Source organism: Kryptolebias marmoratus, linkage group LG22 (assembly GCF_001649575.2).
Source record: "Kryptolebias marmoratus isolate JLee-2015 linkage group LG22, ASM164957v2, whole genome shotgun sequence".
NCBI lineage: Eukaryota > Metazoa > Chordata > Actinopteri > Cyprinodontiformes > Rivulidae > Kryptolebias > Kryptolebias marmoratus.
Genome location: NC_051451.1, coordinates 12,133,182 through 12,152,700, shown reverse-complemented (window position 1 = coordinate 12,152,700; position 19,519 = coordinate 12,133,182). Strand labels below are relative to the sequence as shown.

Below are 19,519 nucleotides of genomic sequence, written 5' to 3'. Positions count from 1 at the left end.
CTCCATCTCTCTGTCCCAGCATCCTCCTCGGCATATCCACCTTCACTACATCCATGAACCTCCTCTGTGGTCCTCTACCTGTCCTCCCTGGCAGCTCCATCCTTTGTCCAATATATCTACTGTCCCTCCTGGAAGCTGAAGCCAGACTGTCAGCTGGTACCAGTTCAAGTTTTAAGTCTCACTCTTAAGGTCACGTGACACCATGATCGTGTGTCTGATTTCAAAACCACAACAGGACAGCTCCCTTGAACCAGGTTCTGTTGGCTAGTACTAATACATCCAGTTCATGGTTGAAACCCAACCTTTGAAGCAATCTTTTGTGTCACAAATCACAAATCATCATGTGGTTTCTTCAGAGCGGTGAAGAAAGGGCACAGATACAGCTACAAACACATTTTAAATTAATTTAATTTCATCTCAGTAGGGAAGAGCAACAGAAACAGCAGAAGTGTTCAGGTTATATTACTTGCAGATTGGAATTACATGGTCCAGGTCAGTGATTTTCATGAAGGGCTTGTGGAAGTAGTGCAGCTGCAGAATACAGGCGAGCAGGAAAAAACCCGGGATCACAATACTGGTGAAGAGTTCAGACAGAGCAAATGTCTCCAGACCAATTGCTGCAAGCCTGAAGTTGACAAGAAGAGCGAAAAGACAGTCTCATTAGTTCACCTTTACGGAACAATTTGCTTTGGCCTTGTTGAAGAGATATGTGTAGGCGTTCTCTGAGTAGCACGAGTGAGTGTCTCACACTGGGAACGCCTGGTTGGAACCTCTGGTTGTTGCGAGAAAAGGTTATTAAATAAACTGTACAAATAAGAGCAGTGACGCTGCCCTCTATGACACTGACAGGCATATTTCCAGCCAATCCTGGCTGGCGTAACGTAATAGGAGCTCCTGATGAGGTCACGCCGAAGGTGTTCCCAACGCAAGGCACTGAACGAATGCTATGAAATGAGAACTTGAAGCCACTATTGAAGCACGTACTGTCCGTCTGTAAAACCAGTTAGATTTTTCCAGTATCCGGGGAAGTCTTCAAACTGGTACGTGTAGATGGTGATGAGCACCAGCATGGTGTAGGCCACAACGAGCCACCAGAAGAGCTTCAACAGATGCCTCCAAAGAGAGTAGTACACCTGAAGGGACAGAGGAAGCGACTCATTTTTTTGAGCATGTTCAGAATTCAAGTGACAAGAGTGCAGTCTCTGTGATTCATGTGAGAAAACTGTGAAACGTCTGGAGACATTTTGTAGATTCCCTCGTCTGCTTTCTCTGCCAAACTACTTGGGCGCCAGCAGTCGGAGCCCAGTGAGACACTGGCTTCATCTTTCCACAAAATAAAAACACGGTAATAACTTATGATTCAATACAACTAACAACATGGAGACAATGTTGTAATTTTATCTGACCGGCATGCCAGCTTTTTCCTTGAAATATGGTGCTCCGGGGAATATTCAGAGCGTTTGGTAACTTTTTTATAACTCAACTCAAATCTGTTTGAATTTTCCAAATTCTGGGGCCTTTAAAGTGAATTACATGGCATTGGAAGCCAGCTGTTGTAATTAAAGGACCCGTATCAGATGAGAGTATGGGTGAACATGCAAGATTTTATTTATTTATTCATGTTTTTCACAAATAACATGAACAATTTAGCCTTTCTTGTGTACATCCAAATAAAAGCTCAAATATAATCCAGTTAAATTACACAGTTTAAAGTTGTATAATAAACAGAAAAAGAATATGACAGGTGAAGTACTATGCCACTGCATGTAGATATTTATTATCTGGTTTTATGTCCTTTTTTATTTGTAGAGACTCAATATTGTTCAGAGGATTAAATGTAGGGAAAACAGTCTTTGTTTTTCTTGTCAAAAGTTTTCGACTCTTTCACTCTGGAATTAGTGTTTCACAAGATCTGCTTCTATTGACCAACAACTGTGTTTACATGTGGGTGAAAGGCTAAAGGTTTCTAACGATCCCTGTATGATCCAAATATATTTGTGAATGCCGACAGACTTATTCACAGCTGACTCGGATCAGATTTAGATCATTCCTCCTTCACTGCCTGTAATCCCCCATCTGCCAGCTGTCTTCTCCCCACTGGGAGGCCAAGCTATTAAAGCCCACCTGATTTTAAAAAAATATGCCTGCAGGTTGTTTTCTTTTAATAAGAGAACCAGATTAAAACAAAAATGTTTGTTCCTACCTGATAGAGGCAGAGGCAGATCAGGAAGAGCAACATGTAGATGATCTTGTACGCAACAAGTTTTCCAGCAAAGGAGACCATGATGAACATCCCTCCACACACATAGATCCAGTATTTGGCGTAGGAGCTCATCACTATTCTTCCCAGAACCTTCAGCACCGATTCATTTCCAGGCCCTTCTTCTGACAAAAGGAGTTAAATGGTAAAACGGGTACAAATCAGTCCCCATAACTTATGTGCATCTGTGGCAAGAGAGAAGACGGGGCTACAGAAGACATCCAGTGATCATCTATCAGTTTGTTAGTTTGTTTGTGATCCAGGGTATTATCATTATAAAACAAGAAAGTCCTGAAGGAGTTATTTTCAAAAACTGACAGCAGCCGAACTGCCCAAAACATAAGTGGTACAAAGCAAAAGTGATGTTAAAGGAAACTAAAAGCCAAGATCTACCCATCCACATTCTGTTCATCTGGCAAGTGACCAATAATACAGGAAACTAACAGCAGTTTGTTTTCTAAACCTGGTAAACTTAATTCATATAGGAGCATATTTTATGCCTAATTCTAACCTGATTTTTGGCTCGCCAAAATCAGTTTTCAAGCTGATAAAACAAGTCTTTCTAAAGAATGGCATACCGATATAAAAGAGCGCTAGATCAGCTAATATTGAATCTCTGTAACTTCTGCGTGTCGAGGCGTTTTTGTTTAGTTCGTCGCCGCTTTCTCAGCACGCATGAACTGGGGTGGTGACACGGTCGACGCTCGGCTGAGGAAACGGCAACAAACCAAACAAACGGTGTCACGCAAAGCGGAGATGTTTAATATTAGCCCATGTAGTTCCTTCTCGCCGCCATGTTGTTTCTGGGAAAGACTTGTTTTATAAGCCTGAGAAACGTCCCCGTTTTCGGCCTAGCCTGGATGAAGACTATTGTCCCTTTCTCCATTCTCTGTAACTGATGTCACAGCTGATAACTATTAGACAGAACATTTCAAAAACAACCAGACTATCACTTTAAAGTCAGGTTTTCTAAGTTTGACAAGCATCATGTTTATTGTTTATTGGTTTACTGCTGGTCTTCCCTCCAACTTTCTTATAAGAACCAGGATGTCTGGATAAAGACAATAAAGGTAATCCTGATAACACTCCAGGATGTTGTTCTTGTTACCTCATTCCACATTTCCTGATATAATGATTCCCGATTGGACTAGCAGTACTTATGAGAACACAAACTCCAGTCCAAGTGAAGCAAAATGTTATTTCTGTGGTCCTGACTAGAATGAGGCTTACAGAGTGAAGGGAGGTCTTGTCAGGATTATGGTTAAGCATGAGTTGGTTTAAAGTTAAGGTCATGTTTCATATGAATAATAACTACTGTAACATCAAATTAGAGGAATCTGTGCAGAATAATGACCTTTTGTTGAGACTTCCTGCAGAGGTATGGCCATTTTGCTCTTCCTCTTGAAATTTTCCTTCACGGACTGGCGTACCAGCAGCCAGAAGGTTAGGGTAAACAAAAGCTGGAAAGAAGGAAAAAGAGACAAGAAAATTGTAACCCGTGTAAGATTTTGTGTTTTATGTACGAGACACAGAAAGCTGAAAAAGATTTTCAGTTTGTGGAGAGAATTCTGAGCTCAGTTATAATGGAAATCAATGAGTCTCTGTGGTAAAATATCCCAAAATCCTAACACTTTAACTCTATTTGCAAAAAAAAAAAAAAAAACCAACAACCTTAAAGATAAAAAATAACTTTCTGTGACCCATCTAAACTCTGAAGCTGCATGTTTTGATGTATTATGTTGTTTGCAGAAAGCTGCCGTAGTAATGGTGAATCCAAAAATTGTGACAGAAACAAAGAATACCGATCGAACAGTTTAAGGGTGCTTCAGTGCTTATGGATTAGCCCCCTTAACGAGCAAAATGCTGTTCCTTTTAGCCCATTATACAAGGCAACTTGATTTAGAAATTAAATATTTATACTATTTAACCAGGAACCTAGCTGCAATCACTGTACAATTTACAAAAACACATTGAATTGTGAAGCTGATTCGTACCGCTCTACTTCTGCTTTCTCTGTCAAACTCAGGTTATCACAGCTGAGCTACTGACCACGTCTTGGAAGTGAAGCTCAAATCTTACCATAGCTCCAAGTCTCAGGCAGGGGTACTGGGCTTTGTCCAGTCCCAGCTGTCTAAGGCTCATGGTTCCCACCATGGTGGGCAGCTCAGGTTCTAGCTCCATGGCCCAGACGTACTGAAGACAGCACAGAGCCAGGCCGTACAGCAGGATGAACGGAGAACACAATGTGGCCGCGTGCCGCCTAAATCAAAACAGGACATTTATTGATTTCAGGTCCATGTGCGAAACAACGAAACGCACCAAAATGCTTCATCAGCACATCTTGACACTGAAAACCTAACACGAGGGAAATGTTCACTTTCAGCTCAAAGATGTGACAACAGATTTCTACTGTTAAAGAGACATTTCAGTCACTTTGAAGTGGGATAATATTTCCATCAGTAATATTAATATTTTTGCAGGACATGCTGCAGGCTGCACCGAAAGGGCCACAAATCACTGTTACTGCAGTCATTTGCAAAGAACCACTGATTTCTATGTAAATAACAATGTCATATCAAACTGACAGGGGTGCAAAGGCAGATATTTATTTGTTTTTGCATAAACTGCTATAAAATTTTGGAGACAGGAGTTGTTGGCTGTGTTCAGACTAGCTGTTTGCTCATCAGTCTGTCAGAATTAAACTCTTTTTCTCCTAAATTAAGTTGTTCTATGAGCTATTTACAACAGGTAAGACACTAATTCTTCATATTTCATCCACAGAACCCCACTTGAAAGTGTCCGGAATATCCCTTTAAGCCCCAAGCACGTTAAATTAGGTATGTTGAACAAAGGAAACACAAACACAATAATTAAATATGACTTTTATGTGGAGGGGTGTTTTTGGATAATGTTGTCTCTCACATGCAAAGATAAAAAGCTGTTTTAATCCGACTCCTGATCTGCCTCGGTTACGTGTTTAAACAGTACCTGGAACGCAAGATCCAGATGAGACAAGCCCACAGCAGCAGAACAAAAGTCAGCCAGCTGTGATACGTGATGCTCCAAACCTAAAAAACATCCAACAAGAAGAAACACCCTGTGAGACGCAGCGTTAAACACTCACAGAGCAACTGCCACAAAATAAGAACCGCTGAAACCAGTCGATGTACAGATCTGACTTTATGTCTTTTAGAAGAAAATGTTGGTTACCATCATGGCTATGAGAGCGCAGACGTAACTCTGCTGCATGACCACCCTCCCCAGCAGGGAAAATGGGCTTTCATTCAGCTGGCCGAAGTGGGTCTCATTAACACCTGCAATAAAAGTAACACAATCGGCACTGACAACATTACAGCCGAAACTATAAAAATCTGAGAGCTGGCGAGCTTCGGCTACATTTATATGCATTCTGACACTGGGGGGAGTTGTAGCCCTGAATACCTCCGGATAATTGAGACCCCCATTCAGCCCAAGTAGTTTAGTTCTTCTAATTTCATTTATTTACCACACAAACAACTGAAAATATAAAAAAGACAGACAACCAGAGTAAGCCATTGAAGGAAACAAATCACTGGGAGAATCAACTGGGATTTCAACACTGATTGCAAAAAGTCTCCAAAAAATGTCTAATAACTTTGTTTTTCAAGCTATAACATCAGTGTCATGATCAAAACATACAATCACTTTGCTCAGTTGAAGAACACAATCCTCCTATTTGGTTGAAATTAAATGGTTAATTTATACATTTATATTTTATTCACAGTTGAGACAAGAAAATAATACACAATTTGATTTATTGTTTTATAGAAACATCAAACTTTAAAGGCTGTGAACTGACAGTAATATAAATCTGGGACGTCTTTAAGGATGGAGTTGAACTTGTGTTTTTAAAGTGACCATAGTTGTGGTGGGGCCTGTGGTAGCCATGACTATTAAAAGGAAACTAAAATGTTTGGGACAAAGTCTAGTACTGAAATCAGTAGTTATGAGTGCTCTTCAGGATCACGGATCAAGACTTCAAGAGTTTTTCTACTTTGATAAAAGCTTGTTGAGCTCTTGAATTTAGTCCAAGTTAGAGAAAGACAGGTTGTTGTTTTTTTGTGATTCTCTGCCCAGTAAAAAGTCATTAAAACATTTCACTGATATCCCAAACAGAAGCTGTTTAAATATGGCTGGTTTTGTTTACACGTATCTGTATTTATGTTTCGCTTTCTTCAGTTCTAGTTATTTGTTTCTGGTTTGTTTGGTTGTGTATTTTCTTAGGCTGGGCTAAAATGACTTCCTGTCTCCAATCAACCCACCTGCATGTTATTTGGGGATTATTCTCCACAGTATTTATACCTCCTGGGTTTCTTGGTCCCAGCTCTTTCATTTTTCTGCACCCGGCTTTTTGTTGCTTCACCCATGTTCAGTTTCTGGGTTAAAGTCTCCTTCTGTCTGTCTGGATGCCCATATATCGAGGCCTGACCTGCATTTGGGTCCTACACCTTTACACACCCTACTTTTGTGACAACTGTTATTACTTGAATGTGAATAAAAGGACTCTTTGGTACCTGTGTCCGGCTGACTTTCCTGAGCCACATTTCCATCCTGACTTACAGAGTCCGTGGACAGAGGGGTGTTCTAGAAAAAACAAACCACAAGTTTACGGAAAATGCATTATATTTTTGCAGCATCTTTCTAAGAAAACCTTGCCCTTTACAACCATACTATTTGTAGCCAAAGCTTCCCTTTTGAGAAATACTGCATTGTTGACTTATTTTATTTGCAGTCATGGCAAAAATGGCCAATCAGAGGTGATTGGATCTAGATAATCAACTCTTTAGGTTCAGGTTCCAGAATGGTGAAAGTAGGCGAGCAGAAGTGGGTTTGCTTGTGCCCCCCCCCAAACCTCTCCACTTTGGGGGACTTCAACACCCATGCAGGAGGTGACAGCAATACCTGAACCAGAGGGTTGTTTTCTTCTTGAACCTCTGTCCATAACCAACACCTCTTTGAGCCTAAAGTTGTTCAGAGGTGCACGCGGTACCATTGGGTCAATTAACAGTTTCCATGTCATCAGATCTGAAGCCATATGTCTTGGACGCTCATGTGTAGAGAGGAGCTGAGCTGTCAACTGTTAACTGATTACCGCCAGGTCATAAGTTGGATCAGGTGGCTGTTGAGAGTGCTGGATAGACACAGTACTCCCAAGCGAGTCTGGCTAGAAAGATCTGGCAAAAGTCCCAGTTCAGGATTTCTTCGACGTATATCTCCAACAAAACTTTTACTGAATCCTGAGGGAAGCAAAGGAACAAGGAGTTTGGCTGCCGTTCCAAGCAGATCGGCCTTCACAGAACTGCACTGGTGGTTGTTGTGATTGTAACCCCCAAACCTGGTGGTGGACACCTGAGATGAAATGAGCTGTCTGGCTGAAGGAGTCCCACAAAGCTTGGTTAGGGACTCTGAAAGCAGCTGACAGGTGCTGGGACGCCAGATGGACCAAAGCTAGGGCAGTTATGGAAGAAAAAAGCTGGATTGGGGGGAAGCTTGGTGAGCTTAGAGCAGGACTTTCAGTCAGTCTCAGAGAAACTTTGGCAAACTGTTTGATGTTTCAGGACACCATACAGTGGTGTACTTGTATTTTTATCTTGTTTCTAATAAACCTAAGTCAGTGGTGTCTAATCTTGGTCCGGGAGGACCAAGGACCTGCATGTTTTAGTCCTTTCCCTGCTCTTCAGCAGGTCTTCCAATTTCTGCAGAAGCCTCACTCCTTCATTCAAATCAGGTATGTCACAGTACAGAAACACCTAAAACATGCAGGATAGTGGCCCTCCAGGACCGGGATTGGACACCACTGACCTAAGTCATAACCCAGTTAGATGGCCTATACATTTGGCTCCCTGTAGAGTCAAGGTATTGGTATCTTTATTAGGGTCTGCTGTGGGACCCTTTTATTCCAATTACCTGGCTAAAGGTAAAAGCAGGTCACAACATAACTATATTCACAGAAAAAGGTTATCACTGTCATAGAGAAAGAACTTTAATATAAGATAAAACCTTATAGATATTCATTGCTACATTTTACTGTGGTGTCAGGAAAGGTGAAAGATAAGATAAAAAATAAAACAAATCTATAATGAAATATGATAATTTAATGAGAAAATGAAACACTAATAATTACCTAGTAGCTAATATTGTATTATTATTGTGTAGAAATACAGCTACCTGTGTGTCGTCTTCACAATTGTCTCTTTGTTCATTCCATGTCCTTAACTCTACCAATTCTTCCATCGACTCTTCTCTTTTTTCACAATCCTGCTCAGCCTGAAAAAAAGAACAAAACATTTGAAAAATCACAGTATTTTTTTAAAAGATATACACTGAAATTGATTTTTTTTTTTTTTTTTTTGCTGCGACCACAGCTGATCTTTCTCACATACTGTCTGTACAAAAGTGGGAAAAGTCCACCCTCAGTACTAAGGTCCTACACTATGTCTGGCCATAATGCACAGGGCCATGTTTGGAAAATATTAAACACAGCTTAATCAGCCCACACACCTCGTACCAACTGTGAGCACGGTGGTGGAGGGCTAATGATTTGGGCTTGTTTTGCAGCCTCGGGATCTGGTCATTGAATTATTGAGTCGACCGTGCACTCCTCTGCATATCACATTATCCTAGAGTCAAACACATATGTGCTAAAGTTTGCAGCATGCAAATTATGCACCACCGGAAATAAATTGCATCTTAAATTTTGCTCTTGCTTGTGTGGGGATAACATATTCCAAGAAACAGAACAACAGGTTTAGGAAGCTTTAGGAGTTCGGATGAAAGAAAATATCCCCAACTGTGCTGCAAGAAAATATTAGAACATATTGTCAAGGAGTATAATTCAGAATTTGCAAGAAGAAATTCCAGATGGTCGTAGAAATTGTGACTATTCAGCTTTAAAGAAGTTTTGTCTAAATTTTAAAAAGTAGAAGCAAAAGGAAGTTTTATCTATATTCAACTTATTAAAATACTAAAACATAAGTACCAGTTGTTGACACGTTCAGTACTAATGGAATAAAAAAAGTACCTTGTTGGGTGTTGCATGGTATCCCGTTTTGAGAACAACTGCCACAGTGACATAGAGGAAGAGAAGTATTCCCGGGTTGACGTAAACAGGCCAAGTGTGATCGGCGTTCACGTTGAAGTCGTCAGGTAAAGAGCAGTTTCCAGGTATGATGATGTCTTTCAGACCAAAAAGTCTATGCAGGAACAGAAAAACGAAGGTTTGGTGACTTAACGATTGAACGGAGGCAATAATTTACAGCTGTAATCCAAGAAACGGGGCAGTAAGAACATAAAAAAGAAGTGGATACGTGAAAGATGGAGGCAGAAATTTAATCAGCATGAGCAAAAACCTGCTCAGGGTTGACTAGAGTTGTTATTAAAGCTTTGTGAAAACTGATCAAAGAAATGTATAAACAGTGTGTGAGGGGATGTAGGGGCATATCCATCAAACACCAATCTGTTGGGTTCTTCCTTCCTTCCTCTTGCTGCTCCGTCTGCAGCTTTTCTCTAACCTTATAGTACAAAAACCATGTTTACAATAGTAATGGAGTCTCAGCACGCTGCCTTCCCAATAATACAGCTGTAAGATTCCACCTTCAGCGCTTAAGACGTTTCATATCCCGTGCAACTCACTTCCCTCATGACAATTACAGGAAAGAAATCGTTTAAACTTCCTCCCCGCTTGCGTTCAGTTTAGCTCATCCCATATACCGGGGACTTTTTGTTTTCAACCAACTGGGTCTCAGGTTGGGCAGCAGTGGCATTTTAGAAATCATCTGTACCTGTAAGCAGCTTCGCTGTTGGCAGAAGTGCTCGTTAGAACAGAGATGAAGTGTCAGAATAACCCCCAAAACCAAAATCCTCTGCAGCCCTGCTTCCACAAGAAGGATATGGTTTTACACTGTCCCATAAACATAAAAGGGAGACAAAGTACTGTCACATTTTTATCTTATAAACCGAGACAGCTTTTTATCCCAGAACCTGTGGATCAAGTCAGTCGAACAGAGAACTGAGGGTTCAATCTCCAGCCCCGCCAAGTGTCAATACACTGAACTAGGCTGGGGTGTTTTTTTTTTAAAACACAGCAACCGTACCTTCAATAAAAACTCTGCTCTTATGGGCCATACAATCTTAGGCTAATAAAATGATTCAAAAATTACTGAAGCCAAATACTTCAAAACAGGGACACGTAAGAATGTGTTTAGGACCGATAAACCATTTTACAATTAAAAGCCTAGCACTCTTTGATGGCATGTATATTGTCCGCCATCTTTCATGCCAGAGCTTTAAACTTAAATCACCTTATGATGTAAAAAAAACATTATGCACTATCTCGCGCAATATTGCAATGGGTCGCGCTGTTGTGAACGACTCTCAGCTACCATCACATAAATTTTTAGTTCATGGTCTGTAAGACTACTTGAATTACAGCTATTTTTGTGTTTTAAAGGAACAGTTGGCTGTGGCAGCCATCTTGAACTGGGTTGACTCCAAAAGTTAATCACTTGTAGATGCACAACTAGAGATTATTTCCTGAACGTTTCATCAAAATCCGTCCAGTGCTTCATGAGATATTTCGCTAACAGACAGAAAAATTCGACTCCAAACACGTAAAGGCTAAATTTCAAACGACTATCTTGCACAATCTGTTAGCCCTCAGGATATGTGTTGGGAATGACTCTCGGCTACCGCCACGCCACATTTTAGCTCAGTATATGTAAAATTGACTGATTTGTAGCCGTTTTTAGCCAAAGACAACTGAGCGAGAAACGTGGACAGATGACAGGTGTGCGACGTGCTGCAGTCTCACCTGGCCCACAGGCTGTGCGGGGGGAACAGGGCCTGGGCCAGCAGGCTCTGGTACAGGTACAGGCACATCATGTGGCCGGCAGTGAAAAAGCCCACCATAACACACAATGCATTGAAACCCAGGTGGCTGATGGGCAGATGGCAAGCCCACCACGTGCACATGCCGATAAAAAGGAGGAAGTAGATGGCTGAGAAGGCAGAGGGCAGCGTGATGCCTGGAATTAAAAAAAAAAGAAAAAGGGAAATAGAGAATATATTTTAAATGTTTACAGAAAGATGTGGTTTTAAAGATATAAGTTGTCAGAGGAGGAGGAGTTGATTCCTGCTGTGTTTATGTAAGAGTTGGCTGTTAACGTGACTCTGGGAAATGATCTCAACATTTCTGCAGACCGGTCACACCCCCCACGTGGCAGCAGGGACCACACTCCCCTACAGTTACAGCCTGTCCCTCCCCTCTGAGCCCACATGCTCAGAGCATTTTACAGTCACAAAAAAACTCCCCAAACTCTAATTCAGCGGCATCTGAATCAATCCCCCCACCACCACCAGCCCCAAAACCCAAAGTGTCAAAGGGCGTATCGCCAATGTCCCTGGTACTGGACACTCCAGGACACCTGCCATTTATAAATCGTAAGTCCTCGTCTCTCTTTTCATCCGCCCCTATCACTATTCCCGACTGGACCGGAGCCCGAGCCCGGGGATCCTTTTAAGCTCGTACAAATTAGGCGCACCTGCTGCTGAAAGGTGCAGCCGAGCTGTCAGCGGATCTCAGCTTTTATTTAGGCACCGTGCCTCGGTGTCTCGGGTTCACGGCTCACTGGTTGGCGACTGCGGGCCTCAAAGCGTGCCTCGTCACTCGTTAGTGGGCCGCTGCGGCGGTGCTCGGTTCTGGATCCAGTTAACAGGCCAGCGGGCAGCCGAGCTACTCCTGTCTGCATCTGGCTTTGCTTAGGTCCGGAGTCTGGAGGATAATTAGATTTTGTTGGGGTTGCTCTCAATAAAACTGCAGTGTTTTGTTGTTTATTGACATGAATGATTACACACATTAAACATTATATCGCTCACCGCCTTTTCGTGCCGGAGAGCTCGTGTGATCTGTTGGCACTCCAAGCACGTGTCGGGGATGACTCTCAGCTACTACCACACAAACGTTTAGCTCAATATTTGTAAAACTGACTGAGTTATAGCCAGGTTTTGGTGGCTAACGTTGACTAGCTGTGGCGGCCATCTTGAATCAGGCTGACTCCAAAACATAATCAGCTGTAGATGTTCATCCAATGTTTACTTCCTGAAGGTTTCAGTAAAATCTGTCCAGCGGTTCATCGGATATCTTGCTAACACACCCATCCATGCTGCTGCCTTCTCTTCAGGGGTCAACACAGCGAGTCGTCCTCCTCCATCTAACTCCAACCACCTCCATGTCCTCGGCTGTTGTAAGCTGATAAGTGAAATAATAAACTGCTAACGAACAGTTTACCTTTCCTTCTGAGTTCAGACTTTAATATAACTCAGCGATAAAAGCTGAAGGTTCGCGCTTTACTAAATAAAACAGATGGTTTCTATCGTATGCCAGGTTCTGCAGAAGCCCGCAGAGTGTGCTGCAGCTACAGAGCGAGTCCTGATCCCAGCCTACGGGGGTGCGGCAGGGGAAGAGGAAAGGGTTCTGGTAGCAGCTGGACGTAAACTTTTCTGACTTTTTTCCTCGCTGCTCATCACCCATGTAATTAAAAGCCTAGCAGCCCTTGAGGGAATGCCGAACGTCTCCCTCTTTCATGCCAGACTTTTAAACTGAAATCAACTTGTGATATGTGTGACCTCGCGTGATCTCTGGCGGCCATCTTGAATTGGGTCAACTTTAAAAGATAATACTTTGGTGATACACATTAAACGATAACTTCCTGAAAATTCCATCAACATTCATCCACTGGTTCATGAAATACTTTGTTAAAATGACAAATATGTGCACACGCACACACACTTTCAGCCAATATAACAGCTCAGACGTTGTCTTTAATGTGTTTGAATGAAAGTTATGTCAGATGATGTTGTGCTGAAATAAAATCAGGATTTTATTAAATAGATAGAAAAACAACCATGATTAAATTAATACTCTTAATGGGCCACCTTTAAGTCAGAATATTAGACGTTTTTTGCTTTCTGACAACTAAAACAGGAATGTGAGTCAAAGCATACTCGCCCTGTTCTTGTCTTCTTAAGCTCCATTTAGCTTTTGATAATTTTAGCTTTTGGCCGCTATTTTGCCAAAGTTTAGCACTTAGCATGAACGCTGTAAACTGCAAATTTCTCTAGTTAAAAGTACAACTTCCTCTATTATTCCCAAACAAGAATTTATTTCATGAAAAAGAATCTAAGGTAGTTCCTTTTTAAAACTGTGAACCGAGTTCAGAGTTTTTTCAAACATGAACTTTGATCATGAATGAGCTTTGAGCTGGTTCTTACAAAAAATAAAAAGTGAACTTGAGCAAAACGCTGTCTGGATGCCAAGCCAAGTGAAAACTTTGGTGGGTTGCTGTGAAGCCGTGAGGGGACCTGAAAAGATGAAGCTTATTAACTTTCTTACCAGCCAAACCCAGCAGGCTGACAGCCAGGATCCTCCCCAGGTCACAGAGAACCTTCCGGGCCGTGGCCTTCAGACGCTCAGCCAGCTGCTTGGCTCTGGATGCTGGGGACACCTCATCAGGGTCACCGTGAACTGACCTCTCCTCTTCCTCCTCCTCCTCCTCTTCCTCCTCCGCCTCCTCGCCTGATGACTCTTCGTCATCCTCGTCATCTGACGTTTTATCTAAAGAATAATCTTCTAGCTGGTGTGGGAGAAGAAATGTAAAAACTCACGGTTACTAAAGCTCCTGTGAGAGCTTTCTTCAGTTTCAGGTAAGAATGACCACAAACGCATCGTTTTCTGACACGGGCGGGATTCTGAAGTTAGAGTCTGGAACCTACTTTATGTCTGAAAACCCCAAGCGAGCGGTCTTGAGATAATTTACAGAAATCAAACCTGCTTCAACGATGACTGCCAACAACATATTTTTCAATAACTACTACAAATTAGAGGCCTAGCATTCCTTGAAATAATGCATATCGCCCGCCGCCTTTCATCCCAGAGGTTTAGATTAAAATGGATGAAAAATGGCAGATTCGTAGCTGTTATAGTTAAACCTTGTAAAGGATGTTATGTGTGATCTCATGCAATATTGTGAGATCTCAGGAGACGTGACGGCGCTCAGAGAATGTGTTGGGGACGACTCTCACCAAATCCAATTTTAGCTCAGTAGCAATAAAGCTGATTCAGATATAGCCGTTTTCTGTTTGCTAACGTCAATAAACTATGGCAGCCATCTTGAATTAGGCTGACTCCAAATGGTAATCAATTTCAGATTTCATTACCGCTTTTTGAAAGTTTCACTGAAATCGGTTCAGCGGTTCATGAGATATCTTGCTAACAGACACGCAGCGTTGATGCCAAAGGTTTAAGCAAAATTGCGAAATTGTCTGAGTTTGGTGGATTAGCTGTGGCAGCCATCTGAAGTGGTGTTCACGTTCTGCAAGCAGCACGGCGAAAATGGAATATATTCTCTCTCTTCGCTTTTTTTTTTTTTACTCTGTTCTTCACACATACTCAAATGCAAACACAAAAACCAACACAGATAAACACAGAAACTTACTGATGTAATGTTGGCAGCAGCCACCATTTCTCTGTTCCTGATCAGTCTGCTGCAGAGGACAATCGTCACCAGGGACACCACACACACACCTACGTCTGGACATAGGAGGCGAATGACATTCCATGGATCCTCTAAGGGAAGTCTACAACACACACGGAGGGGGTTAGGTCCCAAAAACAACATATTTCACTTTTATGAGAAATGTGTTTGTAGGTTTGTATGCAAAGATTAAGCCATTTGTTGTATTAATGTCATTTCTGGGCAGTGAGTGTGGAATGTCCAGTAAATGACACCACAGCACCAGGGTGTGAGGACAGGAAAAGGGGCACGACTACCCAGCTGTCTTCTCTTTCTCTTTCGGCTTCTCAAAGTGCAGCTGAGGTGAACACACTGGGACGTCCAACAAGTTTACCCTCATGCTGCCATTTCAGATGACTTAAAGGTTGGGCAGATATTCTCTGACTAAACCCATTGGTTTTGTATTTTTCTTGAGCGCGAAATACATCTCTAACATTATTGTACGGTAGATTGCAAGATTAGATACTAGGTGTGTCACGGTTCAGTTCAAGTCTGAGAGTCACAGTTCGGTACAACAGAAAAAAACAAATAAAACAGTCTTTTTTAAACAGACAATAACTTTTCTATAAGTAGAGACAGAATAAAAAAACACCCTTGCTAGTGAGGAGGCTACAAAGTAGCAGGTCAAACTGTGCATTACATATATAATACAACTGCTTGCCATACCTTTCGTCTTCACTTTAAACTAAAACTAGGTCACATTGTGTCTTTTTAGTTCGATCTAAAATACAAACAGTGTCAAAACTCCAGAAAGGTATCTTTCTTTTTTTAATTAAGAAAATATTACAAAAAAATAAAAAACTTAACCTCAACTTGATGCAAAATATAAAAAGCAAAACAACATCCTGAACATCCACCTATGTGAGATGATCCTCCTCAGTGACTGAGTGCCAGGTGTGTGTGCGTGTGTGTGTGTGGGGGGGGGGGACTCTTGATGTTAGAGATATCAAATGGCCTGCCAATGGACATTTCAAAGCATGCATAATATGACACAACTGCTTGCCGTACATGCACATCTTGTCTCCCTCCACTGCTGCCGCGGGGATCATGACAGGAAACTTTTCCACACGGCTGATTTGCAACAAATCAGGCAGGTCTTCAAACTTCTCTGTGTTATTTCTAATCATCCAATTTTTGCTTGATTTAGAGCATTTAAATAGTATCTCGCTCAGCTTCTTTGCTGTAGTGGCTTCAATGTACCCTTGCCAAAGGCTTGTATCGTGACAGTTCGGTGAACCATTACACTCCTACTAGATACATACCTGGATAATCCTATATGTCTGCTTATTGTGTCCCATTGTGAACAATTGTCGCCAATCGCGACGTCCAGGGGAGGATAGGTATGCAGCACTGTCTGGAAGCAGATATGAGACAGTACGAACAGGAGACTGGTACAGAATACCGTTTTGATAAACCGACCCGTGTGACCTGTAAAAAAAAAAAAGGACAAAAAAAACAAAGTTAAACCGTCATATAGTTTTAAAATAAATAAAAACAGCAAGGTTTTATTTCTGGGACTTTACATTTAAGAAACAATGAGGCATTTTTACCCCTTGTTTTGTTGCATTTATCCTCTAAATTAAACGTGACCTTGCACCAGTTTGTAAGTACTCAAAATACTGAGCAAATATGCCTAATTTAATCATTTTAAGTATAATTCCAAACACAACTAACAAGGATATTTTTCTTCTGGAAGTTGTTTGAATTTGAAGAGTGAATGGAATCATCCATTTTAGACATACCACCTGATAGAAAGTCTCTAAATGGAGCATTTATGGTAAATACTGCAGTTGCCTTTTGTTTGTCTGTCCTACTCTTGTGTCCTACGTGAGTTAAAAATGATAACAAATGGCTGAACACAAAATTAAATGTGGGCAAACTCCATTCTGAATTTTCAGGAACCGACCAAAGTTGGTGGCTTTGACATTATTTCAGATCGGCCGTTCAAGGAGGGGCGGCCTTACCTTTGATTGTGTATTTGTTGGGAAACAGGAACCATGGCAGCAGCAGAAGATAGACAAAGTAAACCAGTGACAGCAAGTTGAACCGAAAAAGACAAGCTGCAGAGAAACAAAAAGCAAAAAGCATGTCGGTCAAACAACAGCAACTTGAAACACGATGAAGCTGTTCTAGCCGGGAGTTTTGGCTGAGCAGTCTGAGGGATACATGGCAGTAAGAATAGTGGAGATAGTGTAGTGTAGCAAACTGGATTTTATGGTGGATTAGAATCCATAAGCTACTGTATATATTAAATATATCTTAAATGTTACCATGGAGATCCAGCTAGGTCTTCATAGTTAAGAAAACTGACTTTCAGCTCAGCAGCTGTAAATCCTGCTTTGTAGTTCAACCCTCAGAGCCTTCTGTAGTGTCAAAATGTGTAAAAGTTGCTTTTTTTTGACTAAGAGAATCACAGACACCAGTTTTAATGAATGTATTTGCCATTAACTTAAAGTTATCGGGTTAGTTTTTGTACTCTGAGTTTGTTCTTGTTCTTTGGTTTCGGGACATTTACAGTCATTTTGGTTGTCTTGCTCACTGATCTCCTAATCACCCGTGCCGGTACTTAAAACTCCTGGTTTCACCTCACTCATTCAGAGTCTGTATTCGGGTTCTACTAGAACTATTTTGGAGTTCATTTCTTCTGAAAATGACCCATAATTGCCCTCACTTAAAGAACTGTGACCTTGTACTTCTTGAAATTTTACTAAACCAAAGAATAAAAAAAGAAAAACTTAAATTAAAATTATTTTATGGGCACCCTGGCAAAAACAGCACTAAAATACAACACGCACGTACAGAAAAAACAATCGATATCTAATGTAGAAATAAATATTTTAGCACGTAACTATAACAGGTTTTATGGTATATTTTATTCCTATCTTATGCATTGGATTTGTTGATTGGACCATCCATCTTTAAATACAGTATCAACAGAAGTACTTAGCTTTTTTGCAAGACATAGTTTATTAAAGTTTTATTAATGACTGCTTCAGGGGGTTTCCCTCCAGTTACTGCTGCATCCTTTAGCAGAACACACAGCATTTACTGCCCTTAGTAAATGTTTTAGAAACTGCTTGATTCAACTGTACGTTTGGCAAATTGTGGGTGACGAAATGTTGGAAATCAGCTTTAAGGTTAAGGGTTGGGGAGAGTTGAAACTTGCAGAAACTTTGTCCCAAAAGCAAAAGATGATTTACAAACACACAAAACCAGTTGTAGGTGAACAAACAGATCCAGAAAAATGCTAATTTTGTTTTATATGTTTCTGGGTAGGGAAATATTTTATAATTCTTACAAACCCTTATTTTCATTTACAACAAGTTTACAGAATAAGGTATATATATATGTGTGTAAATCACTGTATTTTTGGGAATACAATTTTACCCAACACAAATCCATAAACATGTTTGTAGAAATACATCTGTATTAGTAAAGTAAAGTAACTCCTCTGAGTATTTGATTCTTTCTTAAGAAACAGGTTTACAGTGAAAACCGCAGACTTTAAAAGCTATAAGCGGTATTAATTATTGGCTTTATTCACCTTGCCAGTGCACGCATCAGAGCAGCAGTTTCCCGCCTCTCGCTCCTGTATCAGAAACAGAAGAGCGGAGTCTGGAGGAGCTCCACCCCGCCGTCCAGCTAATCATGATTCACGCTCAGAACCATGCCTATGTGCAAACGTGATAACCCCTGTTCACTAACCACCGCTGCGCCTATCAGTAACCAGGATGTGAACCTATGTCTGCTTCGGTTTCTCAGCCAGTCAATTTCTTATTTATTTTTCTTAAATCTTGAGATTTGAGTCGATTCAGACAGTTGAAATCCACTCCAGTGTAGGCCACCAGCCTGACGAGCTTTTCCATGAGAACTTCTCTCTGATTCTCTGAACTGAGATCAATCCAACCGCTCGACTGCAGATAAGATACCAATAGTTGTTATATTCCACAGAAGCCCACATCAAAACATCTGAACTATCCTTTTAAGTAAAGTAAGAGGTTAAGTATGCTGCTTGCTCTGACTTACAGACTGAAAATGACTCACTAGCCAAACACACACTGAGACTACCACTCTGTCAAATGTGAATGTTTTCAACATTAAAAGTGGAAGTTTTCAAAGCTCACAGTCAGTAACATCACACTCTTGTCTCATGACAGGGATAGAGGGGTGTTTCTTTGCAAAGGAAATCCCCTCTGCTTGTACCTTTTTTGTTTTTGTTTTTTGTTTTTGTGCTGGTAACTCTTTTTGACAGAGGGATACGAGCGAAGGGCAGCGTGCAAGCACGAGGACGACAAAAGCAAAATCTGTCCGGGTCTTGCTCCTGTTTGAACTTCTCACACACTGTGCATGTGCTCTCACACACATATTTCACATTTTTCTACCGTGATTCACAGGCAAAAGTCGCAAACGAAACTCCTGCGTCCGAGAAGAAAGCTGCTGAACAGTTTTGTGACAACAGAGGTTTAAATTAAAGGCCTCACATACTCTATCCATATGAATATCGCCCGCCGCCTCTCGTGCCCGATATTTGATCTTGTGCGATATTGTGAGCGGACGTGAGATGCGTTAGAGCTCAAGCAATGTGTTGAGAACAACTCTCAGCTACTACCACAACAAATTCTAGCTCAGTAGCTGTAAAATTAGCTGAGCT

The 19,519-nt window shown here is 41.2% G+C and overlaps 1 protein-coding gene across 3 annotated transcripts in view; it reads right to left on the bottom strand.

Annotated features, from left to right (window-relative positions):
• The window catches only part of piezo1 (piezo-type mechanosensitive ion channel component 1), a 64,587-nt gene that overhangs the window by 30,771 nt on the left and 14,297 nt on the right, over window positions 1-19,519 (bottom strand). For 2 of the 3 annotated variants that reach the window (XM_017430352.3, XM_017430335.3), the window contains exons 2-16: window positions 16,833-16,928; window positions 16,131-16,296; window positions 14,791-14,932; window positions 13,689-13,929; window positions 11,109-11,322; window positions 9,321-9,492; window positions 8,468-8,566; window positions 6,814-6,883; window positions 5,471-5,574; window positions 5,249-5,328; window positions 4,340-4,520; window positions 3,615-3,720; window positions 2,204-2,385; window positions 985-1,133; window positions 467-625 (exon numbers count right to left, since the gene is read on the bottom strand). In XM_017430352.3, the coding sequence (XP_017285841.1) occupies window positions 467-625; window positions 985-1,133; window positions 2,204-2,385; window positions 3,615-3,720; window positions 4,340-4,520; window positions 5,249-5,328; window positions 5,471-5,574; window positions 6,814-6,883; window positions 8,468-8,566; window positions 9,321-9,492; window positions 11,109-11,322; window positions 13,689-13,929; window positions 14,791-14,932; window positions 16,131-16,296; window positions 16,833-16,928 (2,161 nt within the window). The remainder of the gene's footprint in view (window positions 1-466; window positions 626-984; window positions 1,134-2,203; window positions 2,386-3,614; window positions 3,721-4,339; window positions 4,521-5,248; window positions 5,329-5,470; window positions 5,575-6,813; window positions 6,884-8,467; window positions 8,567-9,320; window positions 9,493-11,108; window positions 11,323-13,688; window positions 13,930-14,790; window positions 14,933-16,130; window positions 16,297-16,832; window positions 16,929-19,519) is intronic. The other variant, XM_017430344.3, reaches the window with a different exon arrangement.